At 38.1% G+C, this 18264-nt stretch overlaps 1 protein-coding gene across 13 annotated transcripts in view; it reads right to left on the reverse strand.

Moving 5' to 3' along the window:
• Positions 1-18264, reverse strand: part of Plcb4 (phospholipase C beta 4) — a 394666-nt gene that overhangs the window by 170125 nt on the left and 206277 nt on the right. For all 13 annotated transcript variants that reach the window (XM_027955170.3, XM_034636405.2, XM_071608749.1 and 10 more), the window contains one exon: positions 2889-2987. In XM_027955170.3, the coding sequence (XP_027810971.1) occupies positions 2889-2972 (84 nt within the window). In that variant the 5' untranslated portion in view covers positions 2973-2987. The remainder of the gene's footprint in view (positions 1-2888; positions 2988-18264) is intronic.

Below are 18264 nucleotides of genomic sequence, written 5' to 3' on the forward strand. Positions count from 1 at the left end.
CTTTGTCCAGTCATTCTTCTGTATGTCTATCCAACCAGACTAAGCAAAAGTATACCCAGGTTTCCCTGATCCCCTGAATCTTCATTTCTGAAGGCGCCCATGTCATACAAAACATTAAATAAGTGTGTATGCTTTTTTCCCTCATTAATCTGTATTTTGTTTTAAGGTCTCAGCTATTGCCTAGCAATGGGTGGGAAAATATATATATATATATATTTTTTTTCCATACGCTGTCATCTTGGTGACAGTGATACCTAACCTAGATACAGTTTACCTGGGATAAAGACTTGAACATGCTTCTCAATTAGTTTTTGACCTTCCTTGCCAAGTTGTATATAGTGAATATAAGTAGCCAATGGAAATAATTTATTTTGAATTATGTGTGAACTATATATAATGATTGATCATGATCATTTTTATTTAAAAATATTTCATGCAGTATACTCTGATATTTTGAATATGTTGATGATCAGATCCACACATGGGATTGTCAAGGATTATTAAGAAGTCTCTCCCATTTCAGTTATCTGAAAATGAATAGTCAGGGGTACAGTTCAGTGGTAGAATGTTTGCTTAGCATGTGCAAAGCCCTGGGTTCCATTCCCAGAAAAAAACAAGAAAAGAGAGAGTGAGTCATGAAGACAGGGAGGATGGAAAGAAGGAAGAAAGGAAGGGAAAGAACTAACAAAAAACAAAAACCAGACAAGCTTAGAATGAATTGTGTGCAAAACCCTTTTTGACACTAGACATTGTCAATGTTTTACAGTTACAGACATTCAGCAACTTACAGATAAATTACTGAAAGATAAGTAAAATACTGTCCTTGACTTCAAGCAAGATAGAGTATAGTAGGAGAGACAGAAATATTAAATAAAATGCAAAGGAGGTGAAATATGTGTTGAGGTAGGTTAGTGGTAGGACAAATGTGATATCTCTTGCTGGATGACTCAAGGAATATATCCAGAAGTGAAGATTTCTCATCTGGGTTCTAAAGGATGAGAAGGAGTTTTCCAGTAACAAGTTACAAATAGAACAAATAGAAAAAGAAAAGAACATCTCAGGACTAGAGAGAGTAGCATACATAAGTATGTAATAGAAAAGTTTATGAGGGAATTATAAGTGGTTTGCTAAGGTTAATGGAGAGGACGTGTATGAAACTGGAGGTAAACAATTCTGTACTAATTACATAGAAGGCAAATTATGCAAGGCCTTGAGTTTATTGCGGAGTTTTCTTTATCCTAGAGTGGAAAGTCATGAAAGCTTTTTAAACAGATGAGGAACAAGATGACTAGGTAGAAGCATATTATTTTCTTCCTTCTTATAGCAAAATGAAGTTAGCTTTTATTTCCTGTTGGTGGCAACGTTTCAGATACATGAATAGGTGTCTCTTTAATATTTTATTTCAATACAAGGATAGTGAAGACATCTTGCTCACCTTTTGCATGCTCAAATTTGTTTACTTAAAAAGCAGCTATCAAGCCAGGTGTGGTGGCTCACATTTGTAAACCCAGATGCTTCAAGGCTGAGGCGGGAGGATTGTAAATTTGGGGCCAGCTTGGGCAACTTAGCAAGATTCTGTCTCAAAATAAAAAAATTAAAGGGGCTGGGGAGGAGCCTCAGTGGTAGAGTGCTTGTTTAGCATATGTGAGTCCCTGGGTTCAATGTCCACTATTAAAAAAATATAAAAATAAAAGCAACTAGATATACATCTTCTATGATACATGCTGGGAAAAGCAAGTCAACAGTCCTCAGTCATGTTAGAACCCCTCACAGAAAATTACTTTCTGCATCTGACAATCAACCTCAGGGACAGCTGGCTAATCAGGCCACATAAACATCTCACTGATATTTTTCTTTTTCTTCTTTCCCTCCCTCCCTCCCTCCCTCCCTTCCTTCCTTCCTTCCTTCCTTCCTCCCTCCCTCCCTTCCTTCCTTTTTTCCACACTATATTTATAGACTGAACCCAGAAGGCTCTATCGACCACTGAACTACATCCCCAGTTGTTTTTATTTTATTTTTCATTTTGGGACAGGGTTTTGCTTATTTGCCCAGGCTGGCTTCAAACTTGTGATCCTCCTGCTTTAACCCCTCTAACTGCTGAGATTTCAGGCGTGCACCACCAAGCACAGCCATTGTATTGATTTTAAAAGGAAAGAACTCTGACTCTAAATGGTTTTAGGAAGTCTTATCTTTTACTTTACCTTAAAGGCAACATAAATTCCATGACATACCCCTCCTCTGGTCCTCTCAGACTCAAGGACAACAGATTTACAAGGCAAAGAGGCTTCACCTCACCTCTCTTGCCCTGCTAAACAGATTGTTGGTCAAAGCCCAAGCTCTGGAGGAAGCCTGGAGCCACTGCCACCTTGCAAGGGCACAAATAAAAAATGACAGAAGCAGGGGCACGCAAAGCCTTGGTCACAAAGGTCTGTGCAATGAAATGAACAAAGTAAATGGCTAGCACAAAGTCCCAGCACTGCTACATTTTAACAAATGGAAAGGTTTATATGGAAAGGCCGCCAAAAGCTTAAGCAAAACCCTTACTCCATGAAACCCATCCATAAAACCAGAATAACAGTATCAACCTTGGAAGGTTGTTGTTGAGAAATTAAGCAAATAACACACACAAAGTGCTTAGAAGGTAGTCTTGCACTTGGTGAGCACTTGATGATAAATTACAGGACTGTCGTGATTATATGTGGCACAGGATGAGCATCATAAATTAGAGTATCATTAATATTATACCTCATAACTTCCCTCTAACTATTCCAACTTATGAATCTCCAAGAGGTTCTTACTTCTGTCAAAGAATATTTGCTCAATACCGTAATTAAGCTTAAATAATTATTAGAATGTTTTCAGTGAAAAGATTAATAGCTCTTCTTTACCTCTTCATATCTGTCAAAAACTGCTCCTTCTTGCAAAAAGGAAGGGACTTCCTTCTGCCAGTTAAATTCATAAGGTTTGGCCATGATGATATTCAAGACCTAAAAATGAAAAAAGAATATCTCATTAGTGTATGATGTTAAAACACAAGTGGCCATCCAATGTTCACCACCTTGCATTTACGTATCTGAAATGGCTTTTCTCTAAATATGCAGAATAAGTCCATAAATTATCATTCTTTTGTTTTCTCTTCTCTTTATCTGACTCCAACTTTTCTTCCAGGCTTTTACCCTGGAGAGAAATTATCATTTTATACATTACATGCTGTAAAACAGATCTTCAGAGAAAAAAATGGACCCTCAATAAACAATTACAGGACAGCTAAAAGTTAGCATAAAAGACAGATTAGAAAACAAGATGATGCCAGGCTCCTCAGTGGTGCATGCCTGTAATCCTAGGAGGATCACCAGTTCAAGGCCAGCCTCAGCCATTTAGGGAGGCCCTAAGCATGATAAGAAAGAAAAAAATAAAATAAAATTTAAAAATGCAAGGGACAAGGATATCTCAGTGGTAAAGTGTCCTTGGGTTCAACTTCTAGTACCAAAATATATATGTATTTTTTAGTACATATATATATATTTTATATACACATATATTTATTTTTAATATATATTATTAAAAAAAAATACAAGATGGTGAGGGCCGAGTTTTAGCTCAGTGGTTGAACATATGTTCCACATGTGAGGCACTGGGTTTAATTCGAAGCACCAAAATAAAATAAATCAACAAGGATGGCCTCGTTATTTGGCAGACTACAGAACACGATGGCAAAACATCCCTCCTCTGCTGACCTTTATGTGTTCTGTGATGTTCTCGTTCTTGACAACCATCCCTTTAAATTTTTCTCTTTGGTTTCATTTTCAAAGGAATAGCAAAAAGAGGCATCTGATATAAAAAGCTCATATCAGAGATAAAAAGAAAGCTTTTATCCACGTGCATCATTGTTCACTGGTCTAGCTCTGGTTCTCCCAGGACCAACCTAAGTGCCCAGTACATGATGCTTTTCAGACATCACTGCTATTCTTGCTACTAAAATATTCATCTCCCTTTTGGGTACCAATTTCATCAAAAGGGTCTTATTATGTGAAGGACTCTAGCAGGTGCAGAGGCTGATGGAAGGATTTAGGACTTGGAGGGTGACGGATTTAGACGCTGATCTCTAAAGGAGATCTGCAGTGAAGTTGGGAATACTTGAATACTCCTCCCGCCCCCTGCCCCAGAGTTTTGGGTTCAAAACAAGGTAAGAGGTATTTTGGAAAAATGATATTAAAGTAACCCCTCTTTTTCCCCCCAATTTGAAACTGGGGAAGGGAAAGCTTTTTTCTGTGATATCTCTGAAATGCTTCCCTGAGTTTGGCATTAGAGGCAGTCTCTGGCTTGTTTTAAATAGGTGGTACAACTATGACCAACAGATTAGAAAATGCCTGACCCAGCCAATTACAGTTTACAACAGTTTAATCCAGGTCACTGATTTAAAAATGGGCACAAATGAAGTTCAACAGACTTCACATAAAGTTAAAGAGACAGATACTTCCTTTTAAAGGTATGCAGGGAGACAGACAGCGGGCTGACCACTCTACATAACTATATCCTTTTTTCAATTATCAAAAATCCCCACCCACAGCTAATTACAAAATGCTTTCACTAGGCCCTGCCAAAAGTTCCTCTTCTTTAATCCTCTAGCTTGCCCTGTACAGATTCACTCACAGGGTATTTCATTACCTCCTCACCCACTTCAAGGGTACCACCTCACCATACAGAGGAAGGGAGCAGCCTTCTGGAGGAACCCAGGAAGTCAAGGTGGATTTACAAAGTCAAAGAATTGATAGATAGCCGGGCATCTTTTCCAGTGTAAACACCATGAGCAGTTACTGGAAGGGAGCCAAAGGGCTTTTAAATAGTCTCATTGTTTCTAGATTTTTATGCAACTGAAGGGGTTAGTTATTGCACTGACTACACAGGAAAAACTCTGGGCAGCAGAGAGCTTGGTAGAATGGGAACCAAAGAGCATGGGAGTCCTATGTGGCCTTATTTCATAATAAATGACATAGAGCTCCTTCTATAAAAGATGATGAGGCACTCAAAGAGTTAGTAGAAGGAGCACAAAGGAGCCAAGGTGGGCTGTTGAGCGATCAGATATATAAGCAGCATAAACACAAAGCATAACACCCACGAAGATGGTCTCCCACCAGTTCAACAGAAGTCAACCAAGGAGGGGCAGCTGTTAGGTAGTAGCCAGCAATGAACAGTGAAATGCATAGTAAGGTCATAAAGCATTCTTTAAATTACTTTAGGATCCTTCTTCAAACTATCTTAAGAAATCAAATGACAGCAGTTAATCTGTAGAAAACAAACAAAAACAAGGGAGCTATTTATAAAACACAAACACGTCAAGAAAAAAGGATTAATGGGACTACTCTTGACAGGGTCTACTGAGGTTGATGTGAAGTTAGGAATTCTGGCTGTAAGTGTCTCCATTTGTCTGGGAAGGAAGAGTCCTTTAGTAGAGCAGGTGCACTAAGGTACCTTCTGACCAGCTATGGACCCCAATGCCCACATTAACATGGGATTGACTTGTAGATGAAGCTCCCCTAAACAGGTTGGCCACCATGACAGTTCCAGAGAACCAACTAAGGTCAAAAACTCCACCGTCCAACGTGAAGTTGAAGCTGAATACACCTGATTGGCAAAGAGTGCAGAAGTGGTCCCCAGGTCTCTTGATAAATATCAAACAGTAATAAATTTGGAGACAGCTTTGTCTCCTTTGTTCTCTGCTTAGAGATGGACCATTCTCTCTCTCTCTCTCTCTCGTCCTCTCTGTTTAAGCTTTGCTTTGCTTTTACTTTTTTACTTTTCTTTTATTTCACTTTATCTTTACTTTCACTTATAATGAAGTTCTCTGGCATGGCTTCTGGTGTCTGACTTTAACTTTTCTATCACTGGAACAAAAGAGCCGAGGTTTGGAGTTTCAGCTCCCTGTATTCCTGTGACACAGCCATTCAGGTTTTTGTGCTACTTGACCCTGCATCTTTATACCTGCTGTGTCACTAGACCTCTAAGATGATTTAAAAATATATATAATGACTGAATAAAAATCCAGTGTGTATGTATATATACCACATTTACTCAGCCATTAAGAAGAATGAAATTATGGCATTTGCTGGTAAATGGATGGGACTGGAGAACATCATGCTAAGTGAAATAAGCCAGACACAAGAAGTCAAAGGTCGAGTGTTCCCTCTCATATGTAGAAGCTAGAACCAACTAAGGGAAAAAAGAGGGGGGGCAGATCCCACAAAAAAGAGGAAGGATCAAAGGAGTACAGGAAGGGGAGAGAGGGTGAGGGAGAAGCCCTGGAAAGGGGAGGAACTGAGGAATGAAACTGACAAAATTATGCTATGCACATATATGAACATAACACAGAAAATTCCACCTTTATGTATATCTGCAAAACACCAATAAAAATAAATAAATAGAAGGAAGAGTAGTAGGATAGCAAAAGGGAGTAGAGAGAAGGAGGGCAGGAGGGAAAGGAAGCACTGATATTTCCTGCATGTATGATTATAACATAATAAACCCCGCTATTATGAATAACTGATGTACTAATAAAAACCTTTTTAAAGTGTTGCTAGATCTATAAAAAGGTCCTTAAGATTTACTAAACCACCTATCCCAGATGTGCTGGGTCAACTAATAGAGTCAACATGCCCTGTCCCCCCAATACACAACCTCCTAGGCCAATCTGCATCAAATTTCAGTCAACAATTGCCCCCCCTCCCCAGCTGCCCTCCCTGGACAATGCTTAATTTTGTGGTTCAGAATGAACAGAAGTCAGTACATGAAAGCAGGCGTATTTGAGGTACATGGATATGATAGGCTGTATAAATGACTCCCTCAAAGATGCTCACACCCTGAACTGCAGTAAATTGCAGTGAATGTTACCTTATAGGACTAAAAAAAAAAAAAAAACCCTTGCAGATGTGATAATGATCTTGTATGGAGACATTATCCTGCATCTTCCAAGTGGGTCCTAACTGCCATCACAAGAGCCTAACTGCCATCACAAGAAGATTAGACAGTAACAGAAAAGGACGAAATAGAAAGTGACTTAAATGTCACATGTCAGGAATGTTGAGACCACCAGAAAGTAGAGGAGGCCAGAGTCTGAAGAGAACATGGTTCTGAGGCATGTAGATTTCAACCTGCTGGCCTCCAAAATAAAATGGTGCTGTTTTCAACTACTAGTTTGTGGTGATTTTTTTTTTAGCAGCCCCAGGAAGCATATCATGTACATGCAGCCAACTGAAGCTGGACATCTTTCCTATAAGGTCTAGAAAATTGCCAAAACAATCTGGAATGTAATAGAAGTGGCTCCAATTTGAAAGGAATGGTCATTTCACATATATCCATTCAGTGGAATCAAAAGAAGATGGAAACAAAAGTCCAGAATTAAATGGAATCTAGAAATGACTTCTCAACACTCTGCCCTTCTAGTCTGAAACCCCATTGAACTGTAAAGATATTATTTCTGAAGTATATACTTCCCCGAGTTCCAAATCTTTTTTAACAACTCTGCCTCTTAGCAATAAATATAAATATTAAATAAACCCTGAAGCTTCCCCCAAGTCAACCAAGACAGTCTCCATTTTTTTTTTATTTCTATTTGTGAACTAATGAATTCATTTGAAAAAGCATTTGCTTCCACTAACATATAGCTTTCAATTGAATAAAAATTAACCATGCCAAGTTATGAATTTTATTAAGTGTAACTTTTAACCTACCCACAAAGAAGTTCCATAATGAAATAATCCCTTCCCCATCTAACCATGCACATCCCATTAAACCAAATAACCCATGACCTCAAATGACCCCATGATGAGAATAACCAAGATTGTTTTCAAGAACACAGAAAGTTGGGATAAAATTTCCACTGACTGAAAGTAAATTAGTTGGCTCTATCAAACACATTTCAATATCTTGCTCTTCCATCTTTGAAGAGGATATCCTTGTCTTTCTAAAAACAGATCAACAGTCCATTATCAGGTCATCCAGAGCTTTTAAACAAATGGCTTTACCTCAAGTAAAAATCTTATTTGACACTGATATATTGCACCATTAATGATCATTTTCCCTATTTCCTAAAAATGCCTCCATTTTCTTCAAGTCATTCAATAAGCTTTTCAAAAAGCAAATAGGGAGCACAGAAAATGATTGTAGGTAATGCTGCTGGGAGTTGGGGAAGGAGAGCACTCTAGTCTACTCTGGTGAAAAAGAATTCTGCAATTCATTTATATAGCCTTGAAAAGCCCATATCCTGACTTAGTAATTGTACCAGCAGGATTTAGCTTAAGTAAATGCCCACAAAATCTATGAACAATGATACTGTTGTGCTTTTTATGGTAGTAAAATATGGGCCTTACATAAGCATAAATAAGCAATCAGTTAAATACACTTTGCCATCTAAGTATTCTTATGCTTACTGAAAATAATGATATAAAGGAATAGTTATTTGCTTAACAACAGCAAATTTAGAGGAGTTTCTAAAAATATTCACAGCTTTTCTCAAGCAAATAAAACTACTCTCAATATGTGTTAAGCAAATACAAAAGCAAGTATGATCCAAATGGTTACTTGTTTTATATGTGTGTGTGTGTGTGTGTGTGTGTGTATAGTTTATATAAGCAACCATTTAGCAACACTTTTTTTTTTTCTTACAGAAGAGAAAGGCTAACAAAATACAAACAGTATCACTTTTGACAATGGAATTTTAGATGATTTTTATTTTAATACTTTTTTATATTCTAAAATATAGAAAATTACAGTGTTTCTTTTTCAGGGGGAAAAATGTTTTCTAAAGTAAAAGCAGCATGATATTGAAAAAAAAAAACAACCCAAAAACACAACAACAAAAAACTCCTGTTCATAAATATCAGTTTTTAAACAATATCTATGTTGTCCACCAGAGTTCCAAGCAAGAGAAAAGGGTAGGAAGAGACTAATAAAGCTATAAAATGTTCTTATCCTTTCAGAATTTAAAACCTGAGTGTACATACATACCAGTTGTGACTGATTCTTATTCACTACTTAGTATAGAGTTTCCTGGTAACTCTGATTAAAATTATTTGTTAACTCCAAGACCTCTGCTATTATTATATTTGGAAGTAAGACTGATTATGGTGGTGCTAGAATTAGTTTCTCAATAAGTCTGAAGTTGTGTGTGTGTGTGTGTGTTTTATACTGGGAATTGAACCCAGGGGCCCTTTACCACTGAGGTGCATTCTCAGCACTTTTTTTTTTTTCTTTTTGAGACATAGTCTCACTAAGCTGTTCAGGCTGGCCTAGAACTGTGATCCTAAATTGCTGAGATTACAGGAGTGCACCGCTGTGCCCACCTCTATTTAATTTTAGACAGAGTCTTGTTACATTGTGGAGACTGGCCTCAAACTTGCCAGCCTCCTCCCTCAGCTTCTTGAGTGGCTAGGAACCACCTTCCCTTGCATTTTTTCATCAATTCTAGATTATAAGAAATCAATAGCTTTAGCCATAATTAATCTATTAGAAATCCCCACCTGATTCAAAATAATTTCCTGGAGTTTATTATGAAAATATAAATCACATGAAGGCAGAAAGTAAACACATCCACTGCTGGTCTCCCCATTTCAGTGCTAATCATGATGCAAGGTAAGTGTAACTTTCTCTAAATGTAATAATTAATTTTGTGTGTGTAATACTAGGGATTGAACCCAGGTGTGCTCTATCACAGAGCTCCATCCCGACCCTTTTTATTTTATATTTTGAGACATGCTAAATTGCTCAAGCTGGCCTCCAACTTGAAATCTTCCTGCTTCAACCTCCCAAGTCCCTGGGATTATAGACATCAACCACTGCGCTTGGCTAAATATAACAATTTTAAAAAACATAGGAATAGGGGCTGGGGATGTGGCTCAAGCGGTAGCATGCTGGCCTGGCACGTGTGCGGCCCGGGTTCGATCCTCAGACCACATACAAACAAAGATGTTGTGTCCGCCGAAAACTAAAGAATAAATATTAAAAAGTTCTCTCTCTCTCTTTAAAAAAAAATTAAAAAAAAAATAAAAATATAGGAATAAAAATATTTATAAAAATCACTTATGTAAATTTATTAGGTGATATTTATGGTGATACCACAGGCTTCATTTTACCAGGATTTTGCAAACCGTGTCTAAAACATGCTTCAATATCTGGGGTACTTAGAGAACCAGCTTAAATTGAATATAGTGAATACCTAGAAACATATTGCAAGGAATAAACAGTAATATCTTTCCTTACTCATCAAAGGTTTGTGGTTGGTAGGGGTGTTCTGACCAGCTCTGGGAGAAACAGAAAACTAAAAGCAACATGCAAAGATTAGCTACAGTTTTAGAGAGAGAACACAAATGGAAGTCTCTTTGGGCTCTTGTTTCAAGGTGTTCTTAACCCAGGGCTCCTGGCCAGAGAAGCCTTTGTTCTTGGAAAGCCGGAGTACATGATAATGGGAACCACAAGAATGGAGGTGTGGGTTAACCTCTCCCTCAGCTTTAGTTTCTTGTTCACTAGAACATGGTTCAAGCTATAGGTGGAAGGTTCTGTATGATCAAGGTGAAAATGCACAACAGGAGCCTAGGAGAAAAACAGAGAATTAGGCCTCACAGGCTTGCCTTAAATTAGTGATTCTCAAAGTAAGATGCACATACTGCAAACATCAGGGAAAACACCAAGTGAAGATTCAACCTGCAAAACTCCCTCAAGTTTAAGGAGCTGCAATTAGCAAAGAAGAAAAGAAAGAATATGTTGAAATCAAAGAGTTCTAGGAGAATCATGTCCTGGCCACTTGGAAAAGCAGTGTCATCCATCGCCACTTCTCCCCGTGCTTCTCTCTGGACTTTCCAGACAAATTCATTGACCCAAATACTGAGCCATTTATACATTCCTCGTCCCTCATTCCACAATCTCTTTCCTTACTTGGTTATTTACTAGTTATCCATTTAGAGACACTGAGTTAGGTACCACTTCTGTATTTTTACGTAGAAACCCTGAACTTCCCTCTGTAGATCTCTCCCTGCATTGTAAACAGATATTTGTTGATCCCTATCTCCACTGAACAGTGAACTCTGTAGAGAACAGAATCTCATTCGCTATTAGTGTCCTAGTAGTGGGTGGTCCTTAAGCACTAAATGAATGAAAGGATAAATGAGAGAATATTTCATTTGGGAGGAGTTCCCAACCAACCCCCAAAACAAAGTGAGGCACAGCAGAACAAATGCTCCTCGTGTTATCCAAATGCACATTTCAGCACCGTTTTTGCGGGCACTTGCTCTCCCCTCCAGAATCTCAAACGCTATTCCCAGTCCTGTTTCCAAAAGAGAAAACCCAGCGGTTTGGCTGGAACCCAGTCTGCAGAGTGAGTTTCCATTCTTTACTTGGCTCTGCAGTCTGATTGGGCCTATGAACCACTTCTAAGCTGCACCTCCCATTCCCACCCCTCTATGCCTCATAACTCAGTCCGTGACTCTGACTGCCAGTGGGAACTGCTCAGATTGGCATCTGAGTTCTTCAGGGTGGGGCTGTACCCTGCACAAGTCCTTATGGGGTACGTAGTTGACATCTCTAGAGACTGACTTTTAAAAGGTGACCCCTAGCCTGCTGTTAAGTTTCTCTTCTTTCTCTTGGGCCCAGACCTCCATATTTTACTTTGCCCTTCATTTGCCCTTGGACTGGCTCTGCCAAAATTATTAGGCAAAACATCACCACCACACATCCTACATGTCAAGAGAGAAATCTCTCTTTAGAGGCCCAATTTTGCCTTAATTAACAGACTATTTCAAAGGAAAGATTTTTATTTTTTCTTTGCTTGGATAATCTTTCTGAAGGTTGCCTCAGGCGTGATGTGGAGTCAGTCTGAGGACTGCAAGACATGACTTCACAAAAATAAGGAAAGCGCTTAGACAGGAGCAGGCACAAATTCAAGGACTCAAAGGATCCTTTATTTTAATAACAATTTTCTTACTGAAATAAACATACACACACAATGAGCTATTAAATTTAATCAAGATTCCTGTAGTTAAACATTCTCCAAGCTATTTTATAAATAGGTCATTGCTATTATTATACAGGAGTCATAAGATGAGGATTAAAGTACAAGACATGCATAATGGAACGGAGTCCAGACCATATATGGAGAAAATAAAATATCTCTCCTTGGGTTTTTGAATTAGAAGGTATCAGAAACCAACAGCCTTTGTATGTTCATATATATCAGAGTACTACTACTCCATAGCCTGAAGATAACTTTTGGTCGAAGAAATCTAACCTCACACAAAGATAGTTCTCTCTTTTCAACATGTTTCTACTGAAGTCCTCAAAAGTTTAAACACGGGATGAAGATGGAACTCAGATAATAGAGGAGGTGAGAAAAAAGTATACAGAATTTAAGGTTGGGGGAGAATGATTTCTTTATTTAATCTATGCAAATTCTTTTTTAAAAAAAAAATCCCAAAACTTTTTTCCTGTTTTATTTTTATTTTTGTTACCAGGGATTGAACCCCGGGGTGCTTAACCACTGAGCTACATCCCCAGCCCTGTTTATTTTTTATTTTGTGACAGGGTCTTGCTAAGTTATTAAGGCTAGCCTCAAACTTGTAATTCTCCTGCCTCAGACTCCTGAGTCACTGGGATTACAGGCATGTACCACCCCTTTTGACATATTCCTCTCTCTTTTTTTTTAATGCATAAAAATTCAATCAGTGTGAAAGGAAAGAATGCAAAATCCTTTAATTCACCAGTTACTTCATGGAAAAAGTGTTATCTTTTTAATTTTCCTCACTCCAGATCTGACCTTCCTTCCCCTCCCCTCTCTCCTTCCTTTCCCTTCCCTTTTCTTCCCCCCTCTTCCCTTCTTTTCTCTCCCTCTCCCTCTCCCTCTCCCTCTCCCTCTCCCTCTTCCTCTCCCTCTCCCTCTTTGGTACTGGGGATTGAATACAGGGACACTTTAATAGTCACCACTGAGCCACATCCCCAGCCACTTTTATTTTTTATTTTGAGATAGTGTCTTGCTAAGTTGCTTAGGACCTCACTAAGTTGCTGAAGCTGGACTTGAACTCAGCCTAAAGTCACTGGGGTTACAGGCATGCATTACCACACCTGGCTCAGGTTTGGTGGGAAATTGTGCAACTTGGTTTATGTAAGTAAGAGTTAAGGATGTGCCATCTCAAAATAGAATGAATTATTTTAAGCCAAAATCACTAAAGGATCTAGAACTTTGGAAAGAGCTATTTGGCCTGTCTTTTCTGACATGCAAAAAACCATGAAGATTCTTTTAGGAAGGGGTTCCTCTTCATAACAAGACTGGAAAATAGCCCGGATCACCAGAGATAGGCAACTGGGGGCTGTAGTGAGCCTGAATAAATAAACACATTGGAGTAACCCTTATCTCACACTCTCTTTTATACCCTTCCTGGTGTCTATTAGTGACATCCATACAATTTACTATTCTAGTTCAGAGATCTATTTGTCTCATCATTTCTTCAAAAGTTTATTGCCCTTTGTTTAAAAAGTAGGTCATTTCTTTCCAATTTCACTCTCTTATGGAAATTTCTGTGAAGATGGAAAAATTATTAAAACTTGCCAGACACAATGGTGTACACCTGCAATCCCTGCAACAAAGGAGGTTGAGACAGGAGGATCACAGTTAAAGTCCAGCCTGGGTAATTTAGTGAGATTATCTCAAAATTAAAAAAAAAATAAAATAAAAAGAGCTGGAGATGTAGCTTGGTGTAGAGCACCCCTGGCTTCAATCCTCAGCACCAGGGTGAGAGTGAGAAAGAAAGCAAAGAAGAAAACACTATGATTTTTCTCTTGTTAACCAGCCTTATATTAATTTTGTTTCTAGGTTCAGACAAACAGTTCACAAAAAATCCTCAAGAAGGCTAAAGGGAATGGCTCCATCACTGTAGTAGAGTGTACTTAAAAGTTAGGGGTAGTATCAGGCCTGTCTTTGGCTTTGCTTGATAGATCAGCAGAGATGGAAACTGAGTCCATTCCCTTCACTTTAGACACCAGGACCCATGTTCACACAACTCCAGATAAATCTTCTAATCTGCGTTAGAAAAGTGAATTAGACAGATATAAATTTTACAGTTCTATACATAATTTAGCTATACCTTAAAAAAATGGGCCTGACCTTAATTATACATTACATTGTGTCCACCATTAATATTAAATTAATCTGACCTGTTCAGTCTTCTGGAATGGAGACAGAGGGCCAATCTGAGATAGATGACTTGGATTCTAGTCCCAGCCCTGTCCCAGCTAATTGTGTAACTTTGAGGAAGCCCCTTAACCTTCCTGAGCCTCTGCTTCCGAGTCAGTGAAATACAAAGGATGACCCATTCATTTTTCTCTGATTCCTCCAAGCTCTATTCATTTGATTAAACATGATTTGGGCCATAATGGTAATGTTAATAGGTTATCATCTATAAATGTAGATGTTATTTAAAACCATGCATGTACTTCCTGAAACATATTTTATTTACTAAAATGAAAGCCACATTCAGATGGGTTCAAATAAAACAGAAAATAATGCACTTCTATTGCCTATTGACAAGCAACTAACAGAGTAATGACATGGTGGCACTTCTAGAACAACTCCTCAGTATCAAAGCACACTTCCAGGCTGTCAAACACTTGCAAAATCCTTGTAAGGTCAACAGCCTTTACATAATCGTCCCTTTCATAAAATGTGTGCTTTCCCTGGATTATTTTAAAGTGTGTTTGCTTCCATGGCTTATACAGAAACTGAATAACATTCCTCACTCTAACAAAGTCTAGAGACAATGGGAAGGATACCAGAGGTCAAAGAGCTGGAAGTGAAGATATTCCCAAGAGTTCACATTGTATATTATTTTAGCAAATGTCTCTAACTTCTAATTCAAGCCAGGTTGGGAAATGGAGAGCAAAAACTCAGCTTCTTTAACTAAATTCCCTGACCCTTGTTAGACAAGTTCTTGCCCTCTCCCACCAAGTGTCAGTATTAATAAGCAATGTTACTGAAAATTGCTTAGGTCCTTGAGTGTGCAATCAATTATTTTGTTTCTTCAGGGAAAAAGATTGACCTGGCAGATTCCAAAATGCTACAAGACTGCAGGCAAGTTTCAAAGACTCTAGAAAGATGTCAACAGGCTGACCTGAAGACCAGGAGGATGACATTATTATTGGGCAAGAGAACCAGGCTGTCTTGCAGTTAGGAGGAATGAGCACCAGTTCTAAATGCTCATGCAGGCGGCATTGACCCACTGCCTTCCCAAAGCTCTTTCTATAAGGGCATCCAACATCAATGCAATGGAAAATTTCACCAAGTCATTTTTACATATTCTCTTAAAGTTAGAAATTCTCACCCAACTAGCAAAATGTGGTAAAGCTTAGAGTCCCTCAAATCTTCGAGAACAAGAACTTAAACCTGAGGACGTGAATCCATACCTTCACTGACACGACCAAAGTTCCCTAAATTCATAAAACATCCTAAACATAAAGCTTGCAGCCAAAATGAGAAAAAAAATCTTCTTTTTCTGGATCTGTATTTAAATTACTTTAATCAGAGGAAATTAAGCCAAAACTAAGATTTGCCTCAGTAAAGGAAAAGTCCATATGATTCTCGACTTCCAGTTTCGTTCCTCAAAATTACCTGAAGACAGACATTATCCTCAGCTCCACAAACAGAAAATACTTTATATTATCCAAAAGAAAAGTGAATTCATTTTCCTTTAATGCCCTTTTAAAATATTGGTTCACATTAAAAAAAAAATCACTGTTTAAAAGTCTTTGCTTTATTTTCAGAGTGTTCTAAATCTAATAAAGGAAAATTGTTTTTGTTAAAAATAATTATGTGTTTGTGTGTGTGTATGTATCTCCAGGGCTGGGGGACATAGCTCAGTGGTAGAGAGCTTGCTTATTATATGTGAGGACCTGGGTTTGATCCCTGAAACTACATAAAAAAGAGGAAGGAGGGAGGGAGAGGAAGAGAGAGAGAGAAAATAAAGAAAAGAGAAAAAAGAAGAAAAAAATTAAGATCCAGCCACTTGCTCCATTAAATTAATTGTCTTAATATGCTATTTGGGAACTATCTGTAGTGATCAAATTAATGTAACTACCTATGTTTAATACTGATAAAATTGCAAGTATAATTAAACCATTAAACCTATTTTTATTTTTATTTTGCCCTATTTTAAAACAACCCCTGAGGTAAAATGGGAAACAAAGTAGTATTTAACTCTGGCCATTACATGAAAAACCCAAATCAGAATTTGTGGACAAAACTTCCAATGGCATCAAATTAATTACTATGTCCTAAAGTTTTAAAGAGGAGACTTAGGATGAAATGCTGCTATTTTTGCCACCTATATTATACCTTCCTGTGGCCAAATTTCTTTTAAAAAGAAAAAAAATGCTTGTTATCACCATTTCTTAGCTACTAAATTTCTATAAATGGCCTAAAATATGGAATCTACATCAAATATGCTAGTAAAATTCTTTTGTGAGTATCTGGTCTCCAAACTCTATCCATATCATGAGTTTCACCTTTCTTACCCTCTCTAGAACTTAACTCTCACCTTCAGCTATGAATCCTCTTCCACTCTGGGCTACTCTTCTACCTACTGACTTTAGACTTTATTTGTATTTTTTTGCTCTTATGTTCTCCCTTCCATGGCAATCCTGTGGTATTATACTAGCCTCATCTCCTTTCCAGAACTTCCCTTATTTTCAGCAGCCTCTATTGATGCTCTTTCTAGGACTTCAGATGTCCACATATGCCCTAAGCTGAGCTCACTGCTACAAAAGCAATACTTGCAAGAATGGATCAAATTTTAAAAATCCATCAACTGAGTGACACTAAGATCTTCATGATGGTTGCAATAGTCTGGATCTCTCTTGAACATCCCCCAAAACCTAGTGTGTTGAAGGCTTGGTTTCCTGCCCATGTGCTATTGGGGTTATGGAACCTTTAAGAGGTGGGGCCTCATGGGAGGTCTTCAGGTCCTTGGGGATGTGTCCTTGAAGGGGATATGAGGACCTCAGTCCCCTTCTTTTTCTCTTTTTCACTTCTGGCCATGAGGTGAGCAGTTTTGTTCCATCACACATTTCCACCATGATGTCTGTGTCACTACAGGCTCAAAGCAATGGGCCAGTGGATAATGGATTGAAACCTCCAAAACTGTGAGCACCAAAATACACTTTTCTCTTTATAAATTTACTAGCTTGGGTAATTGTTATAGTAACAGAGGATTAACACAGAGAGGTTTTTTTTGTTTGTTTGTTTTGTTTTGTTGTTGCTGTTAAAGCAATTAAAAGAAAAAGGAAATGCTCCTTTTTAATGTGACAAACATCTAAATTTTGGTGAATTCCAACCTTAATGAGCTCATGGTGAAGAGGTAGTTGTTTAAACCTTAATGCAGTCATGTGGGTGCATGGATCAGGGACATAATAACCTTAGCAAATTTATATCCTACTATTGTTTAGAGTATTTCTGTGCCACACTCTTTCATAAACATACCAACACAAAAGAAGCCTGTTAAAAAATATAAAAATTACATCATTTAAACAACCATTGATAAAAGAAGATTCCATGGATTTCTAAGCCAATGTATGCTCTCCCTGCCAGGGGGTGAGAACAGTGGCCAAGAAACCTTAGGCCTGTTAGGCAGAGTCCCATAGATCCACTGGTGAAGTTGAGAAAGAACCATTTCCTTGAACTGCTTGTCCAAAACCTATCCCATCCCCATCTGGATCATAGGTTAGGGCAAGAGATGACTTCATGTATTTGAAAATAATCCACATGGAAGAGGAAGTAATCTTGGAGGTATCAAGGGATTTTTGTGCTGAGTGAGAGATGGAATTAAATGCCCCTCTAATGTCGTTTCAAAATATAAAGCTGGATTAGCACATGTCAGCCTCTTTCCAAATTCCATGGAATCAAAGTCAAAACATTCCCTCAATGCAAGATCGCAAGTTCCAGGCCAATTTGGAGAGACCCTGTCTCAGAATTTAAAAGGACTGGGATGTTGCTCAGTGGTAAACTGCCCCTGGGCTCAATCCCCATTATTACAAAAAAACTAAAAATAAAAAATAAAAATAAAATGAAATGAAATAAAAATCCCCTCACTGTAAAGATGCAGAATAATGTACTTTGATGTTTATTCTGTGTAAGAATATTGATTTCAGTTCAAGTGGTAAATTGTTAGATTCACAATGATTGACTGTTGGGGGAATGCCTTTCCAATTCTACTCCTAAAACAGCCATTCTCTTTT

This window comes from Marmota flaviventris, chromosome 2 (assembly GCF_047511675.1).
Source record: "Marmota flaviventris isolate mMarFla1 chromosome 2, mMarFla1.hap1, whole genome shotgun sequence".
NCBI classification, from domain to species: domain Eukaryota; kingdom Metazoa; phylum Chordata; class Mammalia; order Rodentia; family Sciuridae; genus Marmota; species Marmota flaviventris.